The 15,302-nt window shown below is 40.9% G+C and overlaps 1 protein-coding gene across 1 annotated transcript in view; it reads left to right on the top strand.

Annotated features, from left to right (window-relative positions):
* LOC123764790 (uncharacterized) overlaps positions 1 to 10,066 on the top strand; it is a 36,177-nt gene extending 26,111 nt beyond the window's left edge. Inside the window, exons 5-6 of the mRNA XM_045752930.2 lie at positions 8,120 to 8,370; positions 9,407 to 10,066. Coding sequence (XP_045608886.2) covers positions 8,120 to 8,370; positions 9,407 to 9,979 — 824 coding nt within the window. The 3' untranslated portion in view covers positions 9,980 to 10,066. The remainder of the gene's footprint in view (positions 1 to 8,119; positions 8,371 to 9,406) is intronic.
* Positions 10,067 to 15,302: the final 5,236 nt, after the last annotated feature.

The raw sequence follows: 15,302 nt of genomic DNA on the forward strand, positions 1-15,302 counted from the left end.
TAATCCTGCAACTAACTCCTTAATAAACGGAGGATCTTCCTAATAATTGCAGTAGCTCGTTAATCAGCGGTTGCTCATAGTCCTCCAAGTAACTCGTTAATCAATGGTTGTTCGTAATCTTTCAAAAAGCTCGTTAATGAACGAGTTGAAACCCTGAAGCCTCAACGACTCTAGATGCTCTAAAGACAACAAGTTCTGTATCACGGGAAGGTTAACGACGCGTTGGTGAGTATACTGCTTCAACAACGACATATTACAAAAACAACATTTACGATAATGTGTGATATATGTACAGCGGCATGAGACCAGTATACCAGCATGAGACCAGTATACCAGCATGAGACCAGTATACCAGCATGAGACCATGGTTGTGCGATAATGAATAACTTGAATTATTCACATCGTGAATATATTTCACGGAGCTGTCACGAACTTGTACCCTAAACCAGCTTTTGCTACACTAACTAATTTGTTATGGTAGTTTGATGAAGTGGTAATTGTCGGAGCCACTGAACTGATTCACACGGTCTTAACTACCATCTTTAACACTATGAACCGGAAACTGCTTGAGGCACCAAATGATAGGTTTTATTGTGACCTGTCGTGGAGTGAGCCCCTGTAGGGTGACCTGTCGTGTTGTGAGCCCCTGTAGGGTGACCTGTCGTGTTGTGAGCCCTTGTAGGGTGACCTGTCGTGGTGTGAGCCCCTGTAGGGTGAACTCTCGTGGTGTGAGCCCCTATAGAGTGAACTCTCGTGGTGTGAGCCCCTGTAGAGTGAACTCTCGTGGTGTGAGCCCCTGTAGAGTGAACTCTCGTGGTGTGAGCCCCTGTAGAGTGAACTGTCATAGTGTGAGCCCCTGTAGGGTGAAGCCTTGTTGGGGAACTCCTTGCAATGTGAACAATTGTTGTGTGAACTCTCGCAATGTAACAACTTTAAAACAAATGTTGAATAAATGTTCATAGTCATTCATAATGACTCGTCGCATATAATCTTAAGTCACTAGTTTGTCCTATTATAAGGCAGATGGGAGGGGGGGGGGGAGGGTTCACCAGCGGTGCCCGGGTCGACCCTGGGTCCAGGCCTCTTCCCAACACACATTCTCTCGATTTTTTCTAACATGCACACTCACAGACATTCCTAATTCCCCCTCACACACCTTCCCCGTTTCGCCTCATCACTCTCACCATTTTTACAACGCACTGTTTTCAACACCTAAGGATCTTCACAGCATACCCATCACCACAGCATACCCATCACCACAGCATACCCATCACCACAGCATACCCATCACCACAGCATACCCATCACCACAGCATACCCATCACCACACCATACCCATCACCACAGCATACCCATCACCACAGCAATCCCATCACCACAGCATACCCATCACCACAGCATACCCATCACCACAGCATACCCATCACCACACCATACCCATCACCACATACCCACACCGCCCCTCTACCCCCCACACACATACCCTCCCCACATTCCCTTACCACTGTAACCATTTTCACTACAGCTATCTACATCACAGTAATCAAAGCACTGTGCCCAGAATGCAAATTTCTGATATGAATAATAGTTCTACAAGTCAATATATATATATATATTATATATATATATATATATATATATATATATATATATATATGTCGTACCTAGTAGCCAGAACGCACTTCTCAGCCTACCATGCAAGGCCCGATTTGCCTAATAAGCCAAGTTTTCATGAATTAATTGTTTTTCGACTACCTAACCTACCTAACCTAACCTAACTTTTTCGGCTACCTAACCTAACCTAACCTATAAAGATAGGTTAGGTTAGGTTAGGTAGGGTTGGTTAGGTTCGGTCATATATCTACGTTAATTTTAACTCCAATAAAAAAAATTGACCTCATACATAATTAAATGGGCAGCTTTATCATTTCATAAGAAACAAATTTGAGAAAATATAATAATTCAGGAAAACTTGGCTTATTTGGCAAATCGGGCCTTGCATAGTAGGCCAAAAAGTGCGTTCTGGCTACTAGGTACGACATATATATATATATATATATATATATATATATATATATATATATATATGTCGTACCTAGTAGCCAGAACGCACTTCTCAGCTTACTATTCAAGGCCAAATTTGCCTAATAAGCCAAGTTTTCATGAATTAATATATTTTCTCTAATTTTTTTCTTATGAAATGATAAAGCTACCCATTTCATTATGTATGAGGTCAATTTTTTTTTATTGGAGTTAAAATTAACGTAGATATATGACCGAACCTAACCAACCCTACCTAACCTAACCTAACCTATCTTTATAGGTTAGGTTAGGTTAGGTAGCCGAAAAAGTTAGGTTAGGTTAGGTTAGGTAGGTTAGGTAGTCGAAAAACAATTAATTCATGAAAACTTGGCTTATTAGGCAAATTTGGCCTTGCATAGTAGGCTGAGAAGTGCGTTCTGGCTACTAGGTACGACATATATATATATATATATATATATATATATATATATATATATATATATATATATATATATAAATTCTGAACACCGCGCGGCACCGTCTTACGAAATCGAACACTACGACACTGTCTTACGAAATCGAACACTACGACACTGTCTTACGAAATCGAACACTACGACACCGTCTTACGAAATCGAACACTACGACACCGTCTTACGAAATCGAACACCATGGCACCGTCTTACGAAATCGAACACTACGACACCGTCTTACGAAATCGAACACCGCGACGAGCATTGAGACGCCGTCCACCTCAGCCCCCCCCCATCATAAAATATTCCATTCAACACAATGTAACATGCGCCAAAGATTTAAACAAAATATAAAATATTAACATTTCTTTACTCTAATAATAAGGAATGTGTTTGGAAGTCAAGAGTGTTTACACCTCGGGTGACTGTCACCTTATTTATGTTCCTCAGCGGCCGGATGACAGGCCAATGTGTAACCGGATCAATGACAAATTCCAAAGGTGAATGGTAAGAAAGGTGCACCGCCAGTTTCAAGGTGGTTCGGTTTATGTGCCGATCGGTTTATAGGAAGGATCGGTTTATAGGGAGGATCGGTTTATAGGGAGGATCGGTTTATAGGGAGGATCAGTTTATATCAGAGTTCTTACTACCACTATTCATGTGTGTTTTACACCCTATACGTTTCGGACTGTTGATACCTTTTAAACATCAGTTGTAGACCCTGTACTTACCTATCAGTATTTACCTATCAGTAACTACGGGGAAGCGAGGTCTAGCTTTTCATACCCCGCCTACTACCCTTGTTGTCTCCATTGAGTTAAAGCTTCACTATTCTTACGTCCAAAGTCCTTATTGAACCTGGCCTTAAAGTTGTGGATGGAGGTTGTGGTAGGAATTTTCTACCTCTGACGCTCTAAGAGGAGCGTCAGAGGTTCAACATTCCTAGATGACAGAGCCAGAGTGTATGGAGGGGGGGGGGATTGTGTGAAAGGCTGGTTCGGCTTTAGTGGAAGCCTCAGAAATCCTACAGGGTGCAATTCTTTTGACCATGTAGTGGCCCTGGTTGTCTAGAGCGGGTGTCTGGGACCATCCGAGCCATAGGTTTGAACCTTTCATCACGGCTCTTACGGATTTTATCGTTGATGCATCATGATGGTTGATGTATACTCTTTGTGCTGTGAACCCCTAGACCCTTGTGTGTGTGTGTGTGTGTGTGTGTGTGTGTGTGTGTGTGTGTGTGTGTGTGTGTGTGTGTGTGTGTGTGTGTGTGTGTGTGTGTGTGTGTGTGTGCCATGAACTCGTAAGTGTTGACTCAGCTGGTCATTAGCAGAGGTGTTTGTCAACACTAAGGGAAAGGTGTATTGTAAACGGAGAGAGGTGATAGAGAAGATGACAATGAAAGCAAGAGGAAAAGAAATGATGGTAAGGTAATTATCAGCAGAAAGCACCAAGCCATTACCACTATACACAAAAATAGTTTTTGATCTATTATGAGAATATAATGTAAAGAATCTTACCAATAACAGATCTATTCCACACACATGATGAGAGTATGATGATCTCATGTTTAAAGACAGTATTCTCTTCAACAGTACACACAACAACATTTTTATGAATAAAGATGATCGAGGCAGAATCGAACAATATAAATTTATCATTTTTAAAGGTAGACTAGATTATATATCTTAACTTTTAACGTAAAAGTAATGATCAAAATAAGGCACTAAGCTTAGAACGCTTTAGCATCGTCCGTCACAGGACATTAACAAGTTCCTAGATACTATTCAGAATGCCACAAAGAAAAACAAAAGGCAGGCGACATTAAAGGTATCAGATTCCCAGTGTTTCTTCGAGTCATAACTCAATGAAACACTGGGAAACAAAGATTTCCGATCATCCTCAAACTTAATTAAAGCAGATGAGTTCTCTTAGATGGAATCCTGATATTCCTGTTTGACGTAAACACGGTGTTTGGGTCTAGTTAGGCTGCGCGATGTGGCGGCACACACGAGGCTTCTGACTAAGCACCGCAAATAATACAAATATTTGTTCAAAGTTAGCTTATCTCCATACGTGGTTGGGCGTTTAGAATATGAACACAGCCAGATTTTATGAAGACACCAGCATCTCCTATACTTTGCAAAGACACACAACAATAGTATGGAGGGTCACGCTATACATAATTATAATTATGTATGGAGGGTCACGCTATACATAATTATAATTATGTATGGAGGGTCACGCTATGCATAATTATACTTATGGTTAACAGCAATCGCTGATCCAGAAACAAAGCTTATCTTAATGGTTTCTAGTACAGTGTACACACAACGTATCAATTTGTGGCAGTTTTCTAACCGTGTTCAGAAAAGCACTATCAACCCCTGTGTCCTTTGTTCCGATGTTTCAGCAACTTCTCTTTAGCAAACCACTTTATCTCGCATAATTCTTCGAATGTATGATAATTATATTTAATCCCTTGTGAGCGGCCGTCTGGATTACTGCATCCAAGTATAGAGACCTCACACAAAAACAGTAATCGATAGTTAGTGATGGAACACGGGAGCATGTCTCTAAGGGTAGAAGCATGCCTCTGAGCATGGGAGCATGTCTCTAAGGGCGGAAGTATGCTTCTGAGCACGGGAGCATGTCTTTAAGGGCGGGAGCATGCCTCTGAGCATGGGAGCATGTCCCTAAGGACAGAAGCATGCCTCTGAGCATGAGAGCATGTCTCTAAGGGCGGGAGCATGCCTCTGAGTATGGGAGCATGCCTGGGAGCATGCTTCTCGGTATAATTTATTTTTCTTAACAGTAATTGTTTGTACATCATTAGCGCTGAATTGTTCATAGAGACGCAATTTACATGTAAACATACAAAACCTTCAGTTTCTCATTTTTCTATAACATCTTGAAAACATGACACTATCGTCTTTAGATCTGAAGTGAGTCTCCCGCTCTCGTTTTGACATTGGGTTTAAGGCGCCTGACAGCTGAGTGGACAGCGCTTCAGATTCGTAGTCCTGAGGTTCTGGGTTCGATCCCCGGTGAAGGCGGAGACAAATAGGCAACAATGTTTCTTTTACCCTGATGCCCCTGTTAGCTAGCAGTAAATAGGTACCCGGGAGTTAGACAGCTGCTACGGGTTGCTTCCTGGGGGTTGTGTAACAAAAAAGGAGGCCTGGTTGAGGACCGGGCCGCGGGGACGTTAAGCCCCGAAATCATCTCATGATTTCAAGAGAGAAGGCATAAAAATATGAAACTCTTGAGGAAACACTTCAGACTTAGTCAAGACACTGAAATTATTGACATTTCATATGTTGTTGTTGTTAAAGATTAAGCTACTCAGGACGAAGTGTCCATGTAGCACGGGCTATGGTGAGCCCGTAAGACATTTCATAATGGATAGATTATTATAACTGTCCAGGACGAGAGGTGAACTGGAGCAAGCACAATAGACGAGCCCACCATCAATAAATAACTGCCTCTAGTGATCTATATTCACTTTGTCGAATGATCAATTTCTCAACAATGGGTTTGGCAACCTGACAGATTCTTATACATATATAACCACGCCTTCCAGACATAAAGGTAATTGAAGGACGAAAAATCCGGACACATTCGGTTATAATACGTACGATAATCTTAATAAAAAGATTGCCAATTTGAGTAAAGAAGTTAAAGCCGAAGTTTAATCTTAATTGTCCACTTAGTTTATTCACAGTGAAAATAATTATAAATGTAAAGACTTTTACATTTATTAATAATAGAGATTTGTATCTAATAACTAAGTACGGAAAAGATCTGCGGTAATATAACTGAAAAGAGCAGTGTCCATCCATTTGGACCATCGGGGATCGAACGCCGAGGCTGCAAGAAGCTAGGGTTTTTACCAGTCAGTTCAAGGGGATGTATATAGAAAATTGGTTGGTAGAGCGATAGCTTCGCTTCTTTCAGCGTCAGCGTTCGATCCCCATGATCTAACCAGTTGAGCCACATTCCTTCACTCCGTCATCATATCCCAGTTACTTGTCATCATATCCCTTCATACTAAGCTAGTATGTTAGTCATACTAGCTTAGCCTGTCTCCCGACAATTACCATACCTCCCTTACACCAACCACAGCGCGACGGCTACACTATCATTAGCGTTTTATGCTATCATCAGCGCATTTATGACAACGACTCTGGTACTTGACCACTTGGGCTGGACGGTAGAGCGACGGTCTCCCTTCATGCAGGTCCGCGTTCAATCCCCTGCTGTTCAAGTAGTTGGGCACCATTCTTTTCCCCCGTTCCATCCCAAATCCTGACCCCTTCCAAGTACTATATAGTCTTAAGAGCTTGACACTTTCCCCTGACACTTCCCTCCCTCTGGTACTTGAACGAATAAAAAGATTAACAAAGGATAAAACGGGATACTTAAAAATATATATAAAATCAGACCATAACAATGGATTCAGAGTAAGTGCATAAGATTCTGGAATTCTTAACTATAAATTCACATTAACATATTTAGAATCGGGACTGACCTGAGCAGACGTGTCGACCCATGTTATGTTGTTGTTGTTGTTTTAGATTTAGCTACTCAGAACGAAATGTCCATGTAGCACGGGCTATGGTGAGCCCGTAAGACCCATGCTATGGACGCATCCACTCTTATTCGTCTAGGAACCTGTTCACCTGACATAATCATACTAGCTGACTGTGCACAACGATATCACATTAACGTAATGTGTCATTGAAGAAACAATGATACATTGTTTTCATGATGTTTCAATTTTAATGAAAATCAGCCGTGAGGAGGATTCGAACCCATGCTCTAGGTACTCACACAGTACTCAGGGTATTGCTCACTACCTGGCAGGTCACTGCACTCATCCTACAACCCTTCCCTCTATCCCTCCTAAAGCTAAACCTGGCAACAGACTTGAGGTTGGGTCGCCTATGCCTAAAAATGACCCAAAAGTGTTGGCAGAAATGAACTGCTTGAGCGTTATCAAGATTAAGGTTGAACTAAGGCTTCGAGCATCGCGAGGTTGCTGACAGCTACACGCGGGAATATCAAGTAAATTGTCTTGGTAATTGCGGTCATGAAATGCTACAGATCAATTCTTAGTTGAGAGGTTTACGTGTTTTATTCATTTAATTTCGAGTGAATTATATTAGGAATAAAATAGTGAATGATTGAAACAAAGGTTGGAATTGTTCGAGTGAATTATTTAAACCATTATTACTCTCTGTTCTAAAAGTCAATTAATTTTAAATTGCAAAGTGCAAACTGTTTATTTATGTTTCTTTGTATTCCATAATAATCTCACATTTCATATCTTTATTGCTTTCTAATTTTAGATTTCTTAATTGTCTATACCTGATCTTATTTTTGCTCCCCTGATCTTATTTTGTCTTCTCATGTCTCTATTCTCACTCGTGTATATTGATAATCGACTTAAGAATGGTCTAGGACGGACTGAAACGTCGTCGTCCCTTCACTTTCTAGTGTGTGGTCTGGTCAATATATTTCAGCCACGTTACTGTGACTCCTCGTCTGTTCACTCGTGTATAATTTATATTTGTATTTCTGTTTCCCGCCAAAACAGAATCTAACAGTTGTCTTGATGCTTGCAGACATGCTCTACCCCGGCACCAACACCACCATCACACTCACCCACTACCTCCAGCAGCCTATCGACTGCTACTTCGACCTCAGCTTCTACCCGTTTGACATGCACGTGTGTGAGCTGCCGTTTGTGCTGCTGCCCCACGCCAAGAACCACGCCCGTCTCCACATTGGTCAGAACAACGTCAGGTACACGGGCTTCTCAAGACTCACGTATTTCGAGCTGGTCGAGGCCTCGCTGAAATACCAAAATGTCGAGGTTAGTATTACTGATAGTTATGGGGGGTGTTCTAACTACTGAACAAGTGCTCGAACTGCAACCCGTCCTCATAAACACAGGTCACATGTTCGTTAATACATCTGCCAAAATCCCCTGTTCATGAATGTAAAACACTTTTGAGGCAACCCGACCTCAGGCCAGGCACTACCTACACCACTTCAGAACTACCTTCACCAATTACGCAACATAAAAAAAAAAAAGTTACCCTCACTGCACAAACATTATCAGAGAGCAAACATTTGTTTTTAATATGGGCCCCCCTTTCTCCTCCCCAATACAAGCGGTTATTTTCTTGATTGTCATTAATGCAATCCGTTTCTCAACTGTTGTAGCACCACCATTAACAGTCATTATAAAATGTTTACATTCAATATTTGTTTACAAGCAGTTTAATTGCCACTAACTGTATTCCAAGCACACGGCTCCAGAGCTTCACTCCCAGAGTATAATCATGGATTCTGTAGCACAGAAGTCTTCGTCATCGACTCATAGTCGAGGGACCTGGGTTCAATCACTGTGCAAGAGAAACTGATGGGCACGTTTCCTTTCACTTTATGCATCTGTTGACCTAGCAGTAAAATAGTTACCCGAGAGTTAGGCAACTGTTGAAAGTTTGCTTGTATTCTGAAGGTCAGTTAGGTTTAGCGAGGTAACCCTAGGCTACGTACCTAGTCTTAGTGCTAGGCTAAGTGCTCGAGTCCTAGCTTGGGAGGAATGCCTGAGCACCAGTCTTAAACTGTTCACCGCTGTTCACCCAGCAGTAATTGGGTACTTATTGGCCGATTGACTGATCATGTTCCAGGAAAAACTAGCAGGGTAAGGCTTACCATGAGTTATGGAAAGGAAAAGCCTACTAACAGGAATCAGAAATGTTTCTGTATCCATCTGTTTGTAACAAAAAAAAATCCAGCAGAGATATCATACACACTTAAACCATCGGGGATCTTAAATAAGATGCCTATTTTAATTAATGATATTAATACACTTGTTATTTTTTACTCCTGGGTGTGTGCAGCTGGGAGGCCGCGTTCACAGTGGCGTGGTGCTGCAGGTGCAGCTGGCGCGGTACTCCTCCTATGTGGTCTTGGCCATCTTCCTGCCGTCCTTTCTTCTACTGATGGTCAGCACTGGCTCCCTCTGGATGCCGCACAAGACGTCCTCTCGCCTCGTCATCAGTTGCTTCGTTGTGGCCGCATTCCTCATGATGTGGCTCATTGCGGCCTTCACTTGCCCTGGCTCCGGCAAGGCGAAGGCTGTGGATGCGTGGCTGTGTTTCTGCACCATACACGCCCTCCTGCATGCCTCGCTGCATGTCCTTCAGGAGGTCTTCAGCGGCGGAGGGGGCGTCAACCAGATGTTCCAAAGGGGAACATCGCGACACTCCTCTAGGATATGTGAAGTGAAGCCCATCGACTCTGCCAGCCTCTACGACAGCCTGATGTTGCGGATCCCTGAGAACGAGCACACATGGACGGCAGGCTACTGGATCACTTTAATCGGTCGGGTTGTTTCTCCAGTCCTCGTCATAGTTTTCAACCTAATCTACTGGCCCTTTGTATTCTATTTCAACGTTAATTCTGTACCGTAGCCAGTCTCGTGTATCTTCATATTATATTTCGAAACCACTTCTCCTTTATCATACACATATACGTAACATTAAATAAGGCTGCTCATACTCATTTACTTATTACAAGTCATGTAACCTAATTATGAATGCAAGATTATGATTCTTTTATATATATCTCGTCAGTGCTATGTAACCATCATGGCTTAGCACCTTATTTTGACAATTACTTCAGTTTTCTCATACTGCGTAGATAATGTATCGGATGCTCGTGTGAATTGCTGGTTTAAGAGAACAAGAACGCACTATTCAATCCCTCTGCGTTCCTGTATTCATAATCAATTATCTCACCGTTTGTAATACTATTTAAACTCTCCTGCAGCCTATAGGAAGTCTGAGACGTTTACAAATAAAGACAAACGCTATTTGCATGATCTATTATACATATCACGTTATTAAAATAACAGTTTATTTTTAAGTGCTTGGGATATTTCTTTTGTTGGGTGTTTTAATTTTTGTTAGGGAATTTACCCAAAGTTACCTGAAGATGAAAGATTTTACAATAAAACACTAATTACACTGCCTTAAGCAGCAAACTGTATAGGGTTAACGCCATTAATTATACCGCGTACCACAGTATATTTCTGTAGGGATTAACACCATCAGTTATACTGCGTACCGTAGATAGCAAGATAGCAACACCTCTCTCTTTGTTTGTTGTTGTTTTAAGATTCAGCTACTGGGAACAAAAAGTTCCAAGTAGCACGGGCTATGGTGAGCCCGTAGTGGACTTACCTGGCACAGGAGCGGGGCTGTAACTGAACACCTCTCTCTTTATCATATTTCAGCCTCGGACAGATCACCTCTACTGCGCCCGTCTATACTACTAGAGTTACCCCTCCCACCAGGGATCAACCTGTCCTCTTAAAAATTACGTCAATTTTAGCCGTTTGCCCGTATGGCCGAATTTGGACGTAATTTGAAAATGAAAAAAAAATGAAAATAAATTTGGGATTTTTTGTTCAACAACAGTAAGTTAAGGGTCCTCTGATAGATTAGGTGGGCAGGAAATTCTCATAAAGTTTCAAAACGTTATGAAAAACGTGAATTGAAAGTCATGTATTCTAACCTTAGAGTCGGCCGAGTCGTACAATAAATAGTACATTGATGTGTTAAATATATAAACGCAAAACAGAACAACATTAACGTGTTAAATATATAAACACACAACAGAACACGAAACAATGAATAAAAATTGGTATTATCAACAACAACAACAACGGTCTTTCCAAACCAGTATCTGTCCAGGTCTTTCCTAAATCTAAACTTCTTCCAATTTGTATCGAGTTTCGCGTTCTGTTTTATGTTGAGTATATTCATCAAGTTTAGATTTAGGAAAGTCATAGGGAAATACCGATTTGGAAACAGGACTTGATTTGAGAAACAAATAATAATTCGTTTTGTCGGGGGCCAGGCTTCCTTTCCCCGCAAGGCTTGCGACCCCATAACAAATGCCAAACTCCTTGGTACCTCTTTACTGCCAGGTGAATATTGGCAAAAAGTGTAACGAAACGTGCCTAACCACTTCTGTCGTGCCCGGGAATCAAACCCGGGATCCCTGATTATGAATTGAGAACGAAGCCAACTGTGGTATCACTTGGTTGTTTCACGCGTAGGTTAGACATATATATATGATCGAGTTAGAGTGGATATAAATAACAGCTGCCCCGTATGGGCCATATTAATAACATTATTATTATTACGAATCTGATATTTGTTTTATTTAAAATACGTGAATTTATTTTTATAAATTCATAACTTGGTTACACCTTTAAAAAGCCCTGCTCTTAGTCATTTGTATAAGTTTGTTTAATTGTTAGTACTTCCTCCCCCCCCCAAGTCTCCTTCTAATTCCTGCTGGCAACCCTGCTGACCTACACCAAAGATTATTACCAATTATTAGCCTCTACTAATTTCATATTAGTAGAGGCTACTTAAATAGGCACCTGGCCGTCGTGAACATTGCTCTAACACCGTATCAATCTTTAACTGCATTAGTTTGTTAAACTAATACAATTTCAAAACAGTAAATACTCGGCTCATTCCCGTCTCGGGTCACCTAACATATATTGAAACTTTTTTTTATACTGACCAAGACGCTATTCCGTCTAAATCAGCGCCATCCAAGATGGCTGCCTCTCCAGGCGACACCGCCCTTAAGACATCCTGCTATAACTACAAAACTACACAGTGACAGACGGATTTTAATACTCACAGAGGTTTACTGACCCTTCCTGGCTTCATGGCCCATTACTCGGGCCAGATGCATCACGGTAGCCTCTCCTAGCAGGAAAATAAAAATCGTCTCCGACCGCCCTGGTCTTCGTTCCCGCCCTTCCTCCGACGCCACCGTGACTGACACCTGATTGGCTCAGACGGTAATGAGGTCACGCGCTACCACGCTCGTGATTGGTCGGCTGGTACGGCCTCAAGTCCTGTCAACTGCATGAGGGTTATTAAAGCTTATTGACTGCAAGTACACTTTTTACGGGCTATTCATGCCCGTGCCACCTCTTGGGTGGCTTAATCTTTATCAATCAAGTACACTTTAAGCTACAAACACAGTTCAGGATTAAATTATCCTGTCATTATATATACACCGAGAAATGCTGGACGCCTCTCTGAGTATATCACTGTAAATGTTCGCGATTGGCTTTGGTGTTGGGCTTAAGGCCTATCAACCGCAGGGAGGTTCATTAAGGCCATCAAATTGCTTACTGACTAACCAGCAAGTTTCTTTTATGCCTGAACATAGTCCAAGACTAAAGTAAATTCTCAAGTGTCCATACACCGAGAAGCGGAGTGCGCTTCACGGTGTATATATGTCCCCCTTGCCCGCGATTGATGGAAATAATGTATTATTCCTTTTTATGTGTTGACGTCATCACTTGTGGCGGGAAAATACAGTGAGATCTTTCCTCTCATTCTTAAACATATTCCTCATTCATTCAATGTATTCGCTCCTCCTTCACACACTGGAAATTACGGCATCTATGTTACACATGCTGGAATTCTAATTTTTCTTAATTTTGTTATTCCTTCCTGTTACAAAATAATCCATATATATATATATGCGAACAAGCCTGAATGGTCCCCAGGACTATATGCGAATGAAAACTCACACCCCAGAAGTGACTCGAACCCATACTCCCAGAAGCAACGCAACTGGTAACTACAGGGCGCCTTAATCCGCTTGACCATCACGGCCGTCAAAAGGAAGTGATAGCCGAGGCTATTTGAGCCACTTCCCCGACGGCAACTCGGATGGTAATCTTGGGCATAGCATTTCACCAAATCACCTCATTCTTTGGGGCACACGTGAGGACGAAAATGCTTGTTCGCATTTGTGTTCCTCACGTGTGCCCCAAAGAATGAGGTGATTTGGTGAAATGCTATGCCCAAGATTACCATCCGAGTTGCCGTCGGGGAAGTGGCTCAAATAGCCTCGGCTATCACTTCCTTTTGACGGCCGTGATGGTCAAGCGGATTAAGGCGCCCTGTAGTTACCAGTTGCGTTGCTTCTGGGAGTATGGGTTCGAGTCACTTCTGGGGTGTGAGTTTTCATTCATATATATATATATATATATATATATATATATATATATATATATATATATATATATATATTGGTGTATACTGGCAGCAGGTTTTCTTTCAAACATGTTTCATTGAATATGACCGCATATTCTGTATTTATTATTTTCTGGTTTAGGGCTTCTATCCCTCTAACTATTTTCTTAGCATCAGGGCTTAATTGGAATAGGAGTTCTCCAAAACTCATTTTCGTACTTTTAAGGTGAAGAAAAGAAGTGATTTACTATAGAGTGTATTACACTTGTATAATTTGCACGACGTTTCGAACCTCCATGGTTCATTCTCAAGTGAACAATCTTACAATACTAGTTGATTTTATACCCGCATTAGGTCAGGTGATAATACAATGAAGGTGAAAAACATGGGGGGATACATAAGGGATAAACATAGGGGCTGCAGAAGGCTTATTGGCCCATACGAGGCATCTCCTATCTAAACACAAAGATTAATCCAGTGTAATTGGCCTAAGGTAATAGGCCAATTACACTGGATTAATCTTTGTGTTTAGATAGGAGATGCCTCGTATGGGCCAATAAGCCTTCTGCAGCCCCTATGTTTATCCCTTATGTATCCCCCCATGTTTTTCACCTTCATTGTATTATCACCTGACCTAATGCGGGTATAAAATCAACTAGTATTGTAAGATTGTTCACTTGAGAATGAACCATGGAGGTTCGAAACGTCGTGCAAATTATACAAATTATACAAGTGTAATACACTCTATAGTAAATCACTTCTTTTCTTCACCTTAAAAGTACGGAAATGAGTTTTGGAGAACTCCTATTCCAATTAAGCCCTGATGCTAAGAAAATAGTTAGAGGGATAGAAGCCCTAAACCAGAAAATAATAAATACAGAATATGCGGTCATATTCAATGAAATATATATATATATATATATATATATATATATATATATATATATATATATATATATATATATATATATATATATATATATATATATAATACGGCAACTATGTGACGTCTATAGACGTGCCTAGCTAGACTAGCCAATAGCCAAGGGCAACACTTAGCGTTCCGAGCATAATTGTGTAATGGTTATCACCATCAATTATACTGCGTCCCATAGTATAATTGTGTAGAGGTTCACAAGCTTATACTTCAGCTAAACCTGTAAGTAAGCTTTTAAAAATAGATATGCTTACTGATAATGTACAAATTTGTTCATTAATTTTTATTGTATATATTCTGTATTTTTATAATTGTTATTTTTACTAGGGGGAAAAGCTACTACATTCACCTTCATTAAATATTTACCCGTATGTGCTTTAAGAATGTAGAATTGTATTTTGTAAATTCAAATATTTGTGTTCTTTTATTTTTAAATGCAATTGAGGGAAGGAATTTCATTTATAATTTTTAATCTCTAAAATAATTGTATATATGTGGGTATGTGTGTGTGTGTGTACATGTGTATCTCCTGTTTATATGGTCGCAAGTGGGCTGGATGAGGCTGGTCCTCCTCGCCCACTCCTGGAGGAGCCACTTATCACTTATAACAACACTTGAATGTTAGATTTAATGTTGTTAACCTGTTTATTAAATCCAAACCGAATTAATTTGTGTTTGAGTAACCAGCCGAAAGGTATGCTATGGCAGCTTTTGACGGTCTACGACCTTCCATTGTTTAATTACTAGAGTTAGATTCACCTGTATACAGCCTTTTACCTC

The sequence above is a fragment of the Procambarus clarkii genome, chromosome 48 (genome assembly GCF_040958095.1).
Source record: "Procambarus clarkii isolate CNS0578487 chromosome 48, FALCON_Pclarkii_2.0, whole genome shotgun sequence".
Lineage (NCBI taxonomy): Eukaryota > Metazoa > Arthropoda > Malacostraca > Decapoda > Cambaridae > Procambarus > Procambarus clarkii.